This window comes from Ammospiza nelsoni, chromosome 2 (assembly GCF_027579445.1).
Source record: "Ammospiza nelsoni isolate bAmmNel1 chromosome 2, bAmmNel1.pri, whole genome shotgun sequence".
NCBI classification, from domain to species: Eukaryota; Metazoa; Chordata; class Aves; order Passeriformes; family Passerellidae; genus Ammospiza; species Ammospiza nelsoni.
The window spans coordinates 53,474,379-53,491,740 of NC_080634.1; the positions used below are offsets into that span (position 1 = coordinate 53,474,379).

At 38.0% G+C, this 17,362-nt stretch overlaps 1 protein-coding gene across 1 annotated transcript in view; it reads right to left on the reverse strand.

Annotated features, from left to right (window-relative positions):
* Positions 1-8,743: 8,743 nt before the first annotated feature.
* CCDC169 (coiled-coil domain containing 169) overlaps positions 8,744-17,362 on the reverse strand; it is a 28,059-nt gene continuing 19,440 nt past the window's right edge. The window contains 5 exon segments of the mRNA XM_059466684.1: positions 8,744-9,536; positions 9,538-9,582; positions 12,910-12,986; positions 16,288-16,341; positions 16,542-16,640. Coding sequence (XP_059322667.1) covers positions 9,512-9,536; positions 9,538-9,582; positions 12,910-12,986; positions 16,288-16,341; positions 16,542-16,640 — 300 coding nt within the window. The 3' untranslated portion in view covers positions 8,744-9,511.

The window sequence follows — 17,362 nt, forward strand, 5'->3', positions numbered from 1 at the left end:
CATTCACTCCCTACCAAGCATGATTCCATTGGTAATAGTGATGGCAATAGTTAATCCCAGAAAGCAATACCTGGATTTCTCCATGCCAAAACCACTGCTTCCAGCAGCTGAAACAGGGCCTTCTACCTGAAAAATCAAAGACAAAACCAAGATTCATAAATATGAGTCATTAAAAGTCATTAAAAACCTTTGGTACAAAGTACTTTCCCCTGATGTTTCCATTCTGAAAATAAAATACATATTTTAGAAAAATAATCATCAACATCTAGCAGTATATGTTCTTTTATTTATTTTTTTTCCCTGATATTAAATAATGTCTTTATTCCAGAAAAGCTGCATGCACATGTTGTCCAGACCAACTTCAATTTCCTACCTTTTCTACCAAAAATCAAGCAGATAAATCAAGTGGGAAAACCAAGCAATTTTCCTTGAAAACTATTTGCATTTCTCTGGTTTGTGTTTCCACTACCCAGCTAAGAGTCAGATGCCACAAAATAACTTTAGACATGGCCACCTTTAATGCTTCCTGCACAGCCTTGGTTTAAAAATGCAGGACAAGATGTATACAAATAGAAAATGCTTATTTGATAACAGTGTCATTCCTGGAGAAAAAATCTTCTGGTATTTCTGCTCTCACTGAAGAAGCCTGAATTTATCAAGAGTCACCAGCCTGACTAATCAGCTCCTAGACAAAAGACTTGATATCACTGCTTTGTTAAAATTGTCAAAATCACAACTTCAGGCTCTTAAATATCAGTTATGATTAAGGTCAGTGAAGAAATAGAAGAGGGAGACTGACCTGTTATATTTAAAAGAATTATTCTTGGGCAACAACAAAGTGAAATAACTAAACTGGTAAGAGCATCGCTCATGGAGATGTGCGTAATCGAAATGTTGATTTGCCTGGTGATTTGAGTGGGTGAAAAGGTCACACAAAATCTCTTCAGGATTCCTTAATAAGGAAACCTTTTTCTTTCCGTTGACTAAGATTACTCTCAGTGTTTTTATATACATCCATTTCAAAATGTGAAATAGTATTTGAAAAAAAAGGCAACTAATAACCTATTTTATTTACCCATTTCAGCAGTGTTTTCTGTTTGTCAAACATCACAGAATTCTGAATGACTGAGAAAAGCATGTGTGATGCAATGTACACACAATGACATCGGTGATGCATTCATTTCTGCTCTGTAGAAAACTCCAGTAACAAGAAACCCTCCAAAGGCTAAACTGTTCCAAGGACATTTGAGAGTGCTGAAATGGAGCACAGTGCAGAATTTTCTGGTTAAGTTGCATGTCATCGTGAAGTGGCAAATAACTGAAATGGAAGCTCTCCTCACTTGGTTTGGATAAGATAAAGCAGAATTGATAGGAGCTCTCCACCATTCCTGTTCATCATCCTGGACTACTGGCTGGCTGGCTTACGCTTCCTCCCATTCAGCATCTGAGTACTGCAAATTTTAACTTTTCCCATCTGAGTACATCCCCCCATTCAGCATCTGAGTATTACAATTTTTTAACTTTTCCCATGCAACATACAGAGTGTCAGCAGTACATTCCCCTTCTAGAAAATAACTTGTCAGTCCTATAAAATTCAGGCCCTCTTTGAATCTACTCTATAAAGTCCTTTCAAAATCTGTGTCTTAGCATAAAACATATTCTGTGTTATCTGGACCATTTTTTAGGGGTCCAGAATTCTACTAGATGCTCTTAGGCCATCTTCACTATGTTATATAGGGCAAGTACCTCAGCTATGCTTACACTCCATGACTCAAAAAGAATGCCAAAAGCATGCAGGTTTACTTTAGAATATCTCTTTTTTTTTTCTTTATATAAGAATATTACCAGTCCATTAAACTTGTTAAACTTTATCTTTACAAATAAAGAAATTATGGCCTCAGCAAATGTCTTTTGTTCTGTATCAGAAGTATATCCCTTGCCTCTAAGCACCACTTTTGATTTAAAAGAGTTCCTCAAAGGCATTTCTTAAGTAAACCTTTCAAAGGTTTTTATAGGGTAACCTTCTTCCTCTCCCCCACTTTGCACCAATGCTTATTTAAATTTGAAGTTTATATGAATTTTGATTCTACATTGTTTTTATAGTCATGCTGAACTTTTCCTCAAAACAACTCAAAACTTGCACAGACCAGTTCTGCCTTTCACTACATAAACCTGTTATTTAGATTTTAGGGTGGGTAATTTTGGGTTGGGGATTTTTTTGTTGCTAGTGGGGTTATTATGTTTTTGCACCTCATCAGAGCACTGGCTGAGAAAGCTGCAGGGTGCTATGCTCTCTGCAGTGTTAGCATGTTCTTTTCCCCATTTTCTGTATCTTTGGGCACACACTGTTTCATCTTTCCTACTTGGAAATGCCATGGGCACTGCTCCTAAGTGATGGTTGTCCATAGAGCCATCCTAAGCAGTACAATTAAAGTAACTTCCAGTGAAAGTTTTGATGGTGAGAGGAGAGAGGACAGACAGTTCAGAGGACATATCAGGCACCACTGTGGCTGGTGCTGGCAGTAGGAAACAGACGGTTACCAGGCCAGAAAATAACAATGGAATTCTTCTATGGCTCAGGCTGCAGGTGACCAACTTTCACAAAACAAGTTGAAGCTCTAAGTCTGCAGCCCTGTGAAATGCTACAGTGAGAAATGATGTGCTGCAGATATCAGAAAACAGAAGAATCAGCAATTAAGGCAATTAAGTAGGCAGGGGAGATTACCAGGAGGAGTGAGACAGCTATTTTTGCCAAGAATTTTGGAATATGTGCCCTAAAAACTATTATAACTTCCCCCTACTGAATGCCAGCCCAGGAAACAGTGTGAAATGCCAGATGTCTGCAGCGCCTTTAGTACAAGCTCCATCTTTGTATCCTTCTTATCGTTCTCAGGAAAGGCTAATTGCAATGATATCCACATAGTGACAAAATGAGTCAACAGTGGAGAATGTGCTGCTATCCTGAACCATGAGATACTGTCAGATGCTGGTATCTACCATTAAAAGCCTTCATGTTGAGTTAATTGTTGATTTTTAAATTTTTTTTTCTGGTTGTCAGATGCCTAAAACCTGTGGCTTCCAGTTACATGAGAGATCTTAGCATGAAGTAGGGTCATGGAGAGGACAGAGCAAGTGCATGAACCCACCACCCCTGTAAGGTAACTCTTACACACGTGCCATGTGCTAACCCTGTAAACCCCGGGCTGCCAGGAACAATCTGGGGCATGATAATCCTGTAATTATCAACAGCAGGTGCTAAAGTGCTTAAAGTAAATCACTCCTGCAGTCAGCAAATTGTTATTTATGTCAGCACCACCAAAGAGTGCAAATCTGATAGGATGGGTGGCAGCCAGTGACCCCTGGAACTGGGGGCTGGGAGCTGCAGGGTATCCCTGGGCAAGCAGGGCAGGGCAGGGCAGGGACCATCTCACTGGCCCCACCAGGAGCAGTACAAACTGGGGACAGAGCACCAGGGGCATTTCCTTGGGGACAGGGACAGCCAAGGCTGGGGCAGGACATCTGCCTGCAAGTGGAGCTGGGGATCAGGGAACCAGGGTCAGGCCCAGCCCAGAATGACTGAAGCATCAATGCAGAGCCAAGGAACTGAGTGTGGTTTTATAATATTGTTTGTTGGTTTCTAATTTTGATCAGACTGGAAAGAGATTTCTTCTATCTTCTTAAAGCCTTTTGTTGATTTGGATTGTGAGGAATTCCTATTACTTTTCCAGCTCAGCATGTCTGTGGGTACACCCAGAAACTCCAGCCACTGCAGATATTGATAAAATATTAGCCAAGGCAGCAATGAGCACAGCACAACACAGTATATTTCCGGGATTGGTGCTTTGCTCCAAATGTCTGGAGTAAAATCTTCAGAAAGAAATGGTCCTCCATTCCTCTCCTCTCCAGCCAGTGAAGGATATGGAGTTCTCACACCTCTCTGAGCCATGGCACAGAAGCAGCCTCCTACACAGGTGTTGATGAGACTGAAGGTCTGGCCTGATAAGTGCTTTCTGATGGCAGCCTCAGGCAAGGTAGATTATTTCATCCAAACATTTTAAGCGTATTTGGACAAATTACTGTTGCCCAAGGAATGTATTGTACTAATGAAATTATGCTGTCAGCCATTGCAGGCCTGGCAGGAATTGCAAACTATTTTAATCCTCCAAGAACACATTTGCCCAGGCAATAATTTGACATGTCATCAGTAAATTCTTAGCTCAGCTTTTTAAGAGACAGGAACATACAAAAAAGGATTGATCTCTTGGTTACTGATTCCTATCACAATTGCATCAAATTTTCTCCTAAAGTCTGTAGCAAATTGATCTATGGGCTGTATTTTCCCACCTGTATATTGGAGGTCTACAGGCCTTAGGAGGGCTTTTTAGCATAATGCAGTAGCTTGTTGGTTTGATTTCAAAAGAACATGGAGCTTGCCAAAGGTACTTAAAGGGAAGATCAAAAAGAAAGGTAATTTGTCCTTGTAAGTACTGATGAAACATGAGAATAGATCTCTGGGCCTTGTAAATTCAATGCCTAAGAACAGGTCCTCTGTTGAGTGCTGGGCTGCTGTGAGACAAAAAGATCAGCCCAAAGGAGAGTCAAATTGCAGCTCAGTATTACTTCTTGGCTGAGACCCTCTACTGATCTTGGGTGTCACTGTCCCTAGTCAGAGCAAGAGAAATAAAAAAAAAATGACAAGAACAGAGTTCAGCTTACATTTCTATAAGCTGGACAGGTTATTCTGAATCTGGCATCCTATATTTTCTTTCCAGTCAGGGGAAAGAAATCCAGTTGATGTGTCATCTGATCCATTTTAAGCATCTCTAGAAGAATGAGAGGAGCTGCACTCTGAAGGTGTCTGTTTTGGTTTTGTTTTTTTCCCCATTGACTACTCATTGAGTATACAGTGATTAGCTCAGATTTAGATGTATGGCTTTTAAGCTGCAAACTGGGACACATTATTCCCAGGCTACTTTTCCTTCTTTTCATCTTTTTAAAAGATTTCTCAGTATCCTATTCCTAATCAGCACAGAATGAGTCAAGAGTGCACAGCCTTGTTGATTCATCCTTCCCCCAGAATAACCCTTCAGCTGTGCCCAATTTTTCTGGTCCCCAGTCTGCATTGCTCTGTTACACCACACCATTCCTGAGCAGATTCCACACAGGACAGTTGTTGTTGTGTGGAGGGATCAGACAGATGCAGGGGGAAGCGCCTGTTGCAGGGTGGTGTGGGAGTGAGGCCAGTCCTGGATCTCACATGGGGTCCTTCTCTTTACAGAGCTGACATTTTCCCCTGTGACAAGACATGCAAAGCAACTGGTGTCACTGCTGACTCACACTGGGCTGTGTTCATCAGGAAATACCCTGACATCAGTCTTTACTGGTAAATCTCTACAATAAGATGCAGCAGCCACAGCTGTTTCTGCACCAACAGAGCACCAATATTATCCATCTACATCATAAGACAAAAGAAAACCCATTTGATTTAGGTCAGGCTTATTTAGATTCATTGTGGTTTTACCAGCTGGCTTCCCTCCAGCACCAGTGTATGTATCTTTGTGTTACTTCTCAGCAGCAGAAACATACTGTTCTCCCCAAATTACAGATGGGATGCTGAAGCAGAATTCATCTTCTCCCAGGCAACAAAGGGAGGGGTGAGAAGTTACATGGGAACCAGAGCATAGGAACTTTACCAGCCTAGAAATGGAGCCATTGAGAGCCCTTTCTGTGGGGTGGTGCATTGAGCTGCTCCCAGAACCACAGGCAACCACATCAGCATGCTACTCCTGTAGACATGAGAACCTCATTTGATCTCTACATGGTTCTTCTTAGTTGGTAGTTTAGGGCAAAGATTAGTGAAGTGGAGGAAAACTGGATTCTAAAATGTAACCTATAAGGTACTAAATCCAATGTTTGTATTTTTGGAAGAGAGGGTTAAACTTATCTGCCAAGTAAATAAGGTACTGCCACCTTTGAAAAGCCTCATTATCCAATGTAGAGCTGTCTGCCATTAGTGTGACACCTGTGTGTAAAATTATAAGACTGTGGCAATTAGCTATAATTTTAGTCCATGCACATTATATATGCTTCCAACTAGAGTTAGTTCAAAGTACATGTCATGTTTGAGACCAGTTTGGCAAAACCAGTAGAAGCTTAACAACACAGAGTTTCACTTGCTCATTTATGAATTTATTTATTTGCTTGCTACTGTGTCTGCATCACATTTGTAAAAAGGCCTGCACAGCATCCTTCTCTACTGGAAATGTATTAAGCCTAAATTATGCACTTCATCTTTGCCAGTAGAGATAGAATATCATAAGAATCAGGGAAACTGTCAGCTGTACCACCTAGTCAGCTTAAATACAGAGAACCCATTAAATAAAGTATTTAAGCAACAAAATATCATGCTTCTTATTAATGATATCACCCCAGTTCTCTGTAGCCTGTGGTTATGCTGCATAATTACATAATAATCAGCCACACAGTCAATGCCTGTCCAATAAACATTTTAATTTTTTCCATCATAGAACAGTACACTGCTGCTAACTGATTAATTAAAAACAAATATCACGACTCAATACCATACTTAATCATGAGACTCTAAAATAAAAAAAGAAAGGGTTTTTTTTGGAAATAAGAAATGTGTGCTTACCGGCATTTGAGATTTTAAATTTATATTTTCCAGAAACACTATGGGGTAAATACTTAAAATGCCTTAGTTACCTCAGAATCATGACTCATCTGAAATTAATGGAATTACATGAGTAATCATGTAAAGGCAGCATACTGTCAAGTGCTGAGTTAGGATATCAAATTCCCCAGTCCATCAATTAAAGCCACTTACACACTACAGTCAGTATATCTGGAATATCAAGTACATTCAACACTGAAGGAAGAAGTTTGGCCAAACTCAAACCTTCACGTCTGATCCTGTCTGCCTCTGATGTTTAGCTCCATTCAAACACTGACCACAGCTGTCAGCAATCCAGTTTCCCATTTTTGGTTTCAGATTTCTTCAGTGTCATGTATGATGCATAGAGACTTGAGAGGAGCCAACTTTATCTTGGAATGGTTGGCAGCATTACAAAACATCACCCTGTTGTGAAATCAGGGGAAAACCAGACATCACTACACTCCCATATCTACTTTAAATAAACCTGATTCTGTCATCTAGGCCTAAAATAATACTGCATACTATGAAGTACTTGAAGGATTAATTAATCCTAAATGTGCTGAAATATTCATATCAAAGATATTACAGAAAGCCATCTAACTGTTCATTTTTGCAAATGTTAAAAAAAGCATTTCACAGGACAACAAAACAGTAAGAAAAGCTCAAGGTAGCACAAGATAAATCCAGGAATTTCAAAACACTCATTCACCCAACCTCACCAAATCAAACAAATAATTCCTACATGTTTTGGGAAAGCCAAAAGTGTAAAAGTTTTATTTTGATCCAAAGACATCTACACTTTTGAAACCAACAACTCTTTTTTTGCTGATGCAAAGAAATTTGAGTTGTCAAATTTAGTTACCATGTTTGTCCTTATTTTCAGAAAACCAAGAAAGAAATGAAATGCCAAGTAATTAAAAGAGTATGAGTATTGAACTATAACCATTTTGCACAACAAAAATTACAGCTGGACATACAATTACAATGGTAAAAAAGCACACGTTTTAGCAATTAGTTATCATGCTACTGCATTTCGAATCCCAAATGAAATCAAATTGTTCTTGGCAATTTGAAACAGGGACTAAATAGGACATAGTCTGCTCTTCTCCCAAGTCATTCCTGTACCAATACATGTCTCTTTTAAGGCTTCAAAAAAAGTCTCTTTTTATGTCCTCAGTGAGGAATACCCTTGAGGGAAGCATCCAAGTCTCCTGTTGTGAAAAAATGTTCTGTCATATTTGTGCAGTTTTTCCAGTTATTCTGAGGTGCTACACAGACCAGACTTGAGTGCACTAACATTTGATTAAGAGACAGCAGTAGGAAATGCTTGCTGCATGAATCCAAGAACTGGATCTTTGTTACTACTGCAGATGTCCCTTGTCTTTTATGCCAATAGAGCCATTATGGTGATTTTTTTCCCCTCTCCTTCACCACAGTGACAAACGCCAGCACAACAAAGATTTGGGAATTTTTAATGTGAAAAACATAAACAGAAGAGTGCTAACCTAACCAGCTGTGCTATGTTGTGAGGAAAAAACCAGCCAGGCAGACCAACCTGCTTATGAAAGAATGATACCATGTGCACCATGGTAACCTGACAAATATCTGTAATGAATTTCATACTATGTAAGAGAAAAAAAACAGGGATTTCCATACTGAATATGCTGTACCATGCTGCATGTCTTTGCTCTCTGCATTTCAGAATGACACCATTCGTTTGTCTTTTACTATGAGTTAATTACAGTGTCACTTTAATGCTGCCAGGAATAAGGAACTATTAGTACTGCTCTTAAAGAGGGAAAAAACTTTATTGCAAAGAGTTAGGAATGCTCTTAAAATAATAAAGGGCAGTCATGCAACCACTTTTGCTCTGCCAAGAGCTTTTAAGATGTAACCCAGAGGACTAGAAGCTTCATTACCAAAACATTTTTCCCATTGCCACTTGAAAAAATTTTGCCAAATTGAATGACTAAAATGTGGGTAATAAAACTGCAACAATAATTGCATGCTTAAGAAGAAGAGACAAAATAGTTCTACTTTCACTGAAGAGATGACTTTTAGGACTGGCACTATTTTGGATCCTAAAAGCACAAGGATCAATGTCACTGAAGAAGACAGAGATTTTTATGACCCCAAGACTGTGGATACAAGGGTTCATCTGAGAATTCAAATTTCAAAGAGCAACATACCAGTATCAGGATATATGTTTCTGTATAGAACATATACAGTGTTTAAAAGAAACAACATTCCTCAAGATAGGCTCTGAAGATTCCTTAATAAAAAGTGACCAATTTTTCTGTCATTTCTATCCATTACTAGTGGCTGAAGCAGCTAGAAATGGTGCTGTGCTTCTAAACCATGTAGACAGAAAGTGGTAGTCAACATGGGATCTGTGGCAAGCCAGCTTTTAAAAAAAGTTATATTTAGACAATACTTCAAGTTACATCAGTCTGCCTTCTTCTTCTTGGATTGAGGTCAAAAACACTAGAGGCTTGTTTGTTTTCCATGACTGCATAGTTCAAGGATCTACATGGTGTATAAGACATTAAATATCCTCCAAGTTTTCCAACACCCTCAGAATCACTGATGTGAAGCAGAATGGAAATGGTCAGAGGTCACCAGTACAAAGACGGCAACTAGAAGATCAATTCCATTAGGCAGAGGAACACATACACTAAGGCAGCCAAGAAGACACTGGGGTCTGGCATTGCAATAAGACACAAATACCATTATTTTCAATTTAGAAAATTTCAGTCAAATTAAATTTTTTAAAAAGTGACTGGAAGTTTTTGGCATTAATATTAAATCAGTGCTTTAGCTGTGGAAGGTGGTTCACTCCTACAGTCTTTTTAATTGATAGTTTTTGAGGATTAACCATCTTTGGGTTTCCTGGAACACTGTGTCTTCCTCTGAAAAAAAATGGGAGAAGTTAGTCAGCAAATGTCGCATTGCCTGTACATTTTAATGGCTAAAAATGTGCATGCTTTCTATATTTGCATATCTGATTACTACTGTGAATTAATAAACCTGAGAAAGGAAAAAACAAGTATATTTCTGGGTTCGCAGGTTAGAAGAGAATCTAATTATTCTGCAAACGCAATCTTCATCTCATGATTCCTGTTACCTAAATGATGTCATTTGGAGAACATGAACAGAATACTAAATATTGGCACTAGAAGAGTGATAACTGGCTACAGAGACATTTTCTTTAGTTAAAGAATTCCCACCAGAAAAGGGGAAAACACTTCCTGTAGATGTAGTTACAGCACTCTGCAGGTATTCCACTCTGGAAAGTCAGGCTCTTGAACCCATGATCACCAGAAGTGCTTGCAGGAGATGCTGCCACCAGACTTTTGAAGTGGTATTCATCATGGATACATACACCATCTACATGAAACCAGCTAGAGCTTCATCTTGATCATCTAAGAAATCTGTGGGAATATAAATAAATCTCCAGGGAAAGAATGGGGCTTTCTCAGTCTGCGATGGTCATTCTCCTGAATAAGAAGCCTGCCTTTCTGCTCCTATGCAATTGTCCCTTTGTTTCTCTTCCTGTTTATTACTGCAGAGGAAAGACAGTACTTAACATACTCTAACAACAATATACAGAGCTTCAGTGTCTTTCTCAAGCAAAGACATTTTGAAGGAAAATATATCACATCACACTGTTATATTTGTCATGATACCCAGATATGTGATAGAAGTGATGGTATCTGTGCAAGTTTCAAACTTGTGGGGAAAGAGGGAACAAAGTCAAACTTAGGGCTCACTAGTCTTCTTGGGATTGACACATTTTGTTCCAGCTCTTGCAAGCAATCTTGGTCTTAGAGAGAGAACTGTGCCCATACAGATATGGAGGCATTTCTACTGAGAGTTGGAAGATCACAATCTAAGGCCCCAGTGTGCTTGAAAATCAATTATTCAAATTCAAATCAATTGATTACTCAAAATCAATTGATTAAACTGTAGATCACTGTACAGCTGAACAAAGCAGAAAATGCCTGTGTGGATTTCTGCAGGCAGCAAAACCTCTTCCACTCAAAACCAGCTAGACTTATAGACTTAGAAGCCAGGTAATTGCAGCAGTGCAGTGTTGAAATTCAGCTAATAAGCCCCATCATAAATCTCAGTGTAACAGCAGAGGTCAGAATGACAATAAATTGGCTGCACAAATTGCATCAGAGATATGAGCCATCAAGACCTCCATGTTCTTCCCAGCTGTCAGCTAGCCTATCTTCTTGTCCTGTAATAACCACAGAAAGGACCTCTGCTGAACTTGCTTCTGTTTTGGATGGCCAGGAAACTGAATGCATCAACAGTTAGTTGTTGGAACTCTTGTTACTGAGAATTTTTGACTTTCTGTGCTGACAGGCACTGATCTCTATACCATCTCACACATTTAATCCCAACCTTAGCAAAAAAAAGGAAAGAATCCACATTAGTGTTCACAACTACTACACAAAAATGTTTTCAGTGTTCATTTAATACACAGGTTGGGCTTTCTGTACCTGTTCCTATAGTTAAAACAAGCATTAAGCAGTTTCTTAGTATGGTTTGAATTCCAATGCAGGTATTTTGTAAAAGGGGAACAAAGATGAGATAAGAATTCTAGACAGAAAATGTTCAAATTACTCTCAAGAACATGCACGTCTTCTCTTATTTTAATGAAATTATTTCCCATTAATGTCAGCTTGAACAAACAACCCCCAGGCTATAAATCAAAACATAATTAAAAAGGAATAATATAAAAATGGCTGTAGTTACCTTGTGATGTTCATGAGGTACATACTTATATTCTAGTATTTTCTTAAAACACAAACTATGCCAAATCCCTGCTCTTACATCCATGTTGCCAGCAAAGATCAAAGTTTGTCCTGAAAGTTTAAAGTTACTGGCTATAAAAGTAAATAATCTGAAAACTAGGTTCTTATATACTAAGGACAATTCAAAGGATGAAAAATTATCTTCATGTGTTTAAAGAACATTGAAAAGTAAAAAAAAGTCCTCTTAGGGAAAATGGATTTAAATGGGATATTTTGTTACACCACACATCTTCTGAGACCAGCAGTTACAAGACACTTTATTTTCTTTTATACTTTATTTTCTTTTGTTTGATATAAAGAAAATTATATGACAGAAACACACTGTTTCTGTCATATAATGGCAGGATAAGTAATGATCTACTAAAATAGATTGTGAAAAACCCCACCATAATCACAAATCAGTGCTAACCCTCAGCAAACCTCCATATCTGGCTGATGATATTTAATCTCACTGCAGAGGCAGTGAATGTTCCTGGTTCTAGCTTTCTGACCTTCTCCATAGGAACCATGTTAAATATCACTGAGGTCAAAAGTGATACAGTGGCATATGGGGCACTTCAAACCCACACAGTGCTTTTTATGTATTGAGAAACTTCAGTTATAGAACTGATTTCATATTGTACTGCATCAATTCATATTATTAATATACTCTCCTGGAACATGAAGATTCACTATTACAGTTTATGAAATCCTGTGATTCTGTGCTTACACAGAATGAAAGGAAAAAGCTGGTAAGCAAACAGGTCTACACAATATCATGTTTATAATTTACTCATTACATTTTTAGATTATTCCAATATATATGTGTATGCTCATTTTAATAATATAGGCAAGTGGGTTTGTGCAAGACTATCCACTGTGGGACACAAAATACATAGAAATCATACTATCTTAGGAATTTTCCAAATATAAATTATTTGGGAGAGTTTCAAAATTAAGTATTATATCTGCGTGCTTCCACACTTTTGTAAGCATCTGTTTATGGCCACTGGAGGCAGGTGACTGGGTAAAACAGTTTTTCATATGTGCTCCCTATATTCTTCACACTTTATACTCTTAACGTATTCAATTCAGTTAAAATATAAATCTTCTCAAATTTTAAGCTTATCTACAAGTATTGCAATCAGAAATTAATTTTATTTCTATGTATCTCAGAGCAGGTGGACTTTTTTCAAATTTATATTTCTAAACCATATAACTAAACAGAAGTCTGTTAAACAGTGATTTAACATATCTATTTTCAACATTTGCAATAAATAAAATTGATGAAAAGCAATATCAAAAATTATGTTGAGTAATACTTTGTCAGTGGGCTTATGCTGGGATATTTATCATGAACAGACAGTTGCATTGTTCGAAACAGTACTTAGCAAAAAAAATCAATCAGTAAACAGGAATATAAAGGAAATTTACCTCAGCATCTGTTTTTCTCCCTTGCCAGTCAGAGCATCGGGTTTTTTCCTTTCAAAAATTTTAGGTTTAGCTGAGGTCTGCAATAGCCAAATTTTTACAAAACAAGTTAAATCCTAACCCAAATCACAGTTACAGAAGTAAACAGGATTTGCATGGATTTACTTTATTGAAGTCAAGAAATTTTTGTAATTGAGGAACTCCAGTATTAAAGATGCTGGCTAGCATAGTTTATCATATTATCATATCTGAGCAGATGTGATTCTGTGACACATGAGGCAAGACCAATGCCAAGGTTCCCTTCACTGTTTTTGTAATTTATAAATATAGAGAGCTGCTATATATGATTATTTTCCATAGCACTGTTTTTGCTGGTACGGTTTACTCCAGGCCTATCTCAACTAAAATTAGCCATGGTTGTACAAGCAGCTTTCCAGCTGTAGCAATCTATAACCTTGGGCCTTTTCTACAAAGAAATCCCAGTCACAACTCAGATGCCACTCTGCTAGCAACAGTTTGTGGCAAAAATCTGGCCAGAAAGAAGGGCCTTTTTAAAGAACCACTATAGCTCTTCTTTGCTTGGCTCTGAAACTGATTTCTGAACACCATCAGAGAGTGCCTTTGAGATCTGTGGACTCCAAATCCTAAACCAATGCTTTGCCAGACTAAAAACAAAACAAAAAATGCAAACAAGAATACACCAGAAACCATTACCTCTAGCATGAGCTCTCAAGATTGTGAAATTTTTTATTTCTTTTAAAACTATAATTTAAAACTGACTGCATCCTTATGGGCCAGATAAGACAAACATCAAAAGCACTCAGAAGATAAATATATTCTGTAAATAAATTTTAAAAAAGGCAGAAAAACACTCAGTAATAAAAAGGTAAATAAAATAAATGACTTCTCAGAAACATCTTTGTCTTCTGCTTCTGCCACAGGCTTCAGGAGGGATCCAAAACAAAGCAGGAAAAACCTGCTGGCTTTTCACCACCTGGTATTTTTTAATACCTGCCAGTAAAAAACTTCTATTCTATGATTTTTTTTTCTTACTGTCACCTATAAAAAATTACAAACATAATGAGATAAAACAAAGGCTTAAAAGAACACTATATTCTCTGTAAATAAGAGAGTGTCACTAGGATACACTGTTGTCACAGGACAGCAATACCTTGTGGTATATTTACTGTGCAAGGTAAGGAAATTGTTAGCCTATGGGTAAATCCTTCTGACTCAACAGCAGCCAATATTACTGTGCAATATTACTCTAGAACATTGATATTTCAGTACAGTTGAAAGAGTCTGTACTGAATGTACATCTACTTCTGCCTCTATTGTTGAAGTGGACTGTTAAAAGAGAAGGCAAATTTTAACACATACAGATTTTAACATATGCAGATTTTAAAATAATATAAAAGTCAAATCAAAGTCATGGCAGAAAAAGACCCGAAGGCAACACATAAACCACTGATCCTTTTGAAATCAACAGTAAACCATAGAATCATACAATATCTCAAGTTGGAAGGGACTCATAAAGATCATCAATTCCAACTTCCTGCTCCTCGCAGGACTACCTAAAATTAAAGAGTGTCATCCAGTTGCTCCTTGAAGTCTTAGTGCTATGACCAATTCCCTGGGGACCATGATCCAGTGATTGACCACCCCTTCAATGAAAATCCTTTTCCTAATGTTCAATCTTGCACTTCCCCTGATGCAACTTCATTCCCTTTCCTCATGTGCTATCACTGGTCACCATGGAGAGGAGATCAGCAGCTTCCCCTCCTCTGCCTCCCTGGACGAAGGTGCAGTGTGGGGTGAGGTCACTGCTCAGCAATGTGGTCACCCCTCAGCCTTCTCTCATCCCAGATGAACCAACCAAGTGACCTCAGCTGCTTCTCATAAATCTTGCCCTTGAGGCCAGACCACACAGTTCACCCTCCCTGGGACACACTCACATAGTTGGATGCCCTTCTTAGACTGAGGTGCTCAAAACTGCACACAGCAGCTGGGATGTGCTGCCCTGCTCAGATCAGCAATGTACAAGGTAGATTTTTAATCTAAACTACTCACACTCTGCTTAGAGCTCAGGAGGAAGGACAGAAAAGTCCCCAGGGAAATTAATTTCATCTTGACCTAAAACAGATGTGATACTTTGCACATGATTCTTTCTTCGTGGATTACATAGGATTCCTCTACGACTACTTTAGAATGGCTATTTGATGTTTAGAGAACTAAAGATAGGAATAGTAATCTGAAGATGACTATTTTGCTCTCATATGATACTGAAATCATGAGAGTAAATAATTAACTGCTGAAAATATAATGTGCTAACTACCTTGAGTGTTGATGGCAAAATCCTAGATCCCAGTGCCTCACTAAGCAACATGCCAGTGTATATACCTCACTTCAAATGGTGTCTTATGCATATTTAAGTGTTTTCATAGGAGCTGAACATGGGCACTCCTCTTGCTAGCATGTTCAGTAATAAAATCTGCTTTTATTTCCTTTCTTCCTCCAGAAGTTCTCAGTTTCACTGCTAATGTAAAAATATTAACAGTTATCATGAGCATTTTCCAGGCTTTTTCTTGGTTTCATGCTGGAAAGTTCATTTAAGCAATTCTTTTAGATTTCCCAAAGTAGCAATGAACCGTGTAAGGGAATCAGTTGCCTACTGTGCAAACACATGCTAATTACAGGCTTTTACCCCAGTTAGCTATGAAAGGGACTCAGTGGCAGCAGTTCTTGAATATCACTCTAAGCTATTACTTTTACATTATTTAGGAATTTAGAGCTTTTCAAGAATAATAATCTTTACAGATTTCTTTACAGGTTTCTCCAGTTTGTAGTATTAAATTTCATGTATTACGTAATTTCCATCAATAAAATTTAACCTGTGATTTCATCAAAGCAAGGTGTTTTATCCCTGCTTTATAAAGTTAACGGAAATATATCCTGACTTTAATTTTGAACTGGTTGGATAGTTTATCTTTAAAAGAAAAAAGGAGACATATGAAAAGGAGGAATTACTACTTAAGGTGGCTGTCACTACTGCTGACAATTCGCTTCTGTTCTATTCAACTGCACAGCAGTCTTGTGACTAATGGATGGCCAAGCATCAGAAAATTGCTTTAGTTTTCTCAGTTATGGGCACTTTACTATGCTAGGGAACACTGAAACTCCAATCGATACAAAAGCAAAAAAAGTATTTTAAATAAACTGTATGATCTTTCAATTTATGGCTCTTATATTTTTTGAAAATCAGCTTTTGTAAGGTATATGGTATACAAATGAAGTAATAAAACACCCTGATCTAATGGCATTACAGATAGTGTTTTTATATTAAGAAAGCATTGAAGTTATTGAGTCACACATGTTACTTACCTGTAAGATCTCTGAGAAGTACAAGCGCCGCTCATCATTAACTTTGTGGTAAGCCTACAGTTAAAATGAGATATAGGCTCATCATTAAGAACAAATTTTAAAATCTGAATCATACAAAAGATTCAGATATACAGCAGAGCCTTTTTTCAGTGACACATTTTTTTGGAACTATTCTATTGTGTGTTCCACACACAATCTGTTTGCCACACAACATAACAGCTTTTACAGTCCAGAGGGATAGAGTGATTACAAACCTTTGCTTCTTGCTCCAGTCTAAGTTCATAGTCCTTTAGCTGGTTCTGGAGAATTTTCTTTTCTTCTTCTAGCTGTTTAAGAACCTCCTTTAGGGAACCCTGTGATTATGGTAAATAAAACAGTGTTTTACATCTATTTCCATTCTCTATAAAGATGACATCACCATAGTCCTTATTCTTCAAGCATTATGATGTTTGTCATTCTCTTTGGTTCCTGTGCATTTTTTGTTTTCATGGTGCTAGCTGGCACACTGCAGAGGCAAAAGCAATTAACCACATGCTCCAATTACCAGCTATGCATTACACATTTCCACTATGTTGACACAGGTACATATTCCACACTGCTGCTCCTTGGCATCTTAAGCAAATTCACCTTGTGGTAACTAGTCCGAATTGCTCCTTTGCTCTAAGAAAAATTCCCTCTGATTGCTCTTTTTTAGTAGGAAGAAGCTTTCACATCTTACCAGGACATCCATTTTCAAACTGCTTTCTGAGAGAGCTGCTGGGCTGGTTGAAGAACCACATGGGACATCCAAAGTAAGTCATACCAATTTGGCTAGAAAGCAATACTTTGTGGGGTGTGCAGCCATCTACATTGTCTACAATAGGAATGAGTAACACCAGTAGAGTCCATTTTTGGTTACTGGCACTAGCCAAATCTTTGCTTGTTGTGTAATGGAATTAAAACACACACCCACACTTGGGAGGACCCAAGCAGGTCCTCTTCTACTACTAACACAGGGAATTGCTTTTCATAATCCCATTCATAATTTGATCCATTCCATCCAGTGGAGACACAATTATATGAGTTTCGTCCTCCA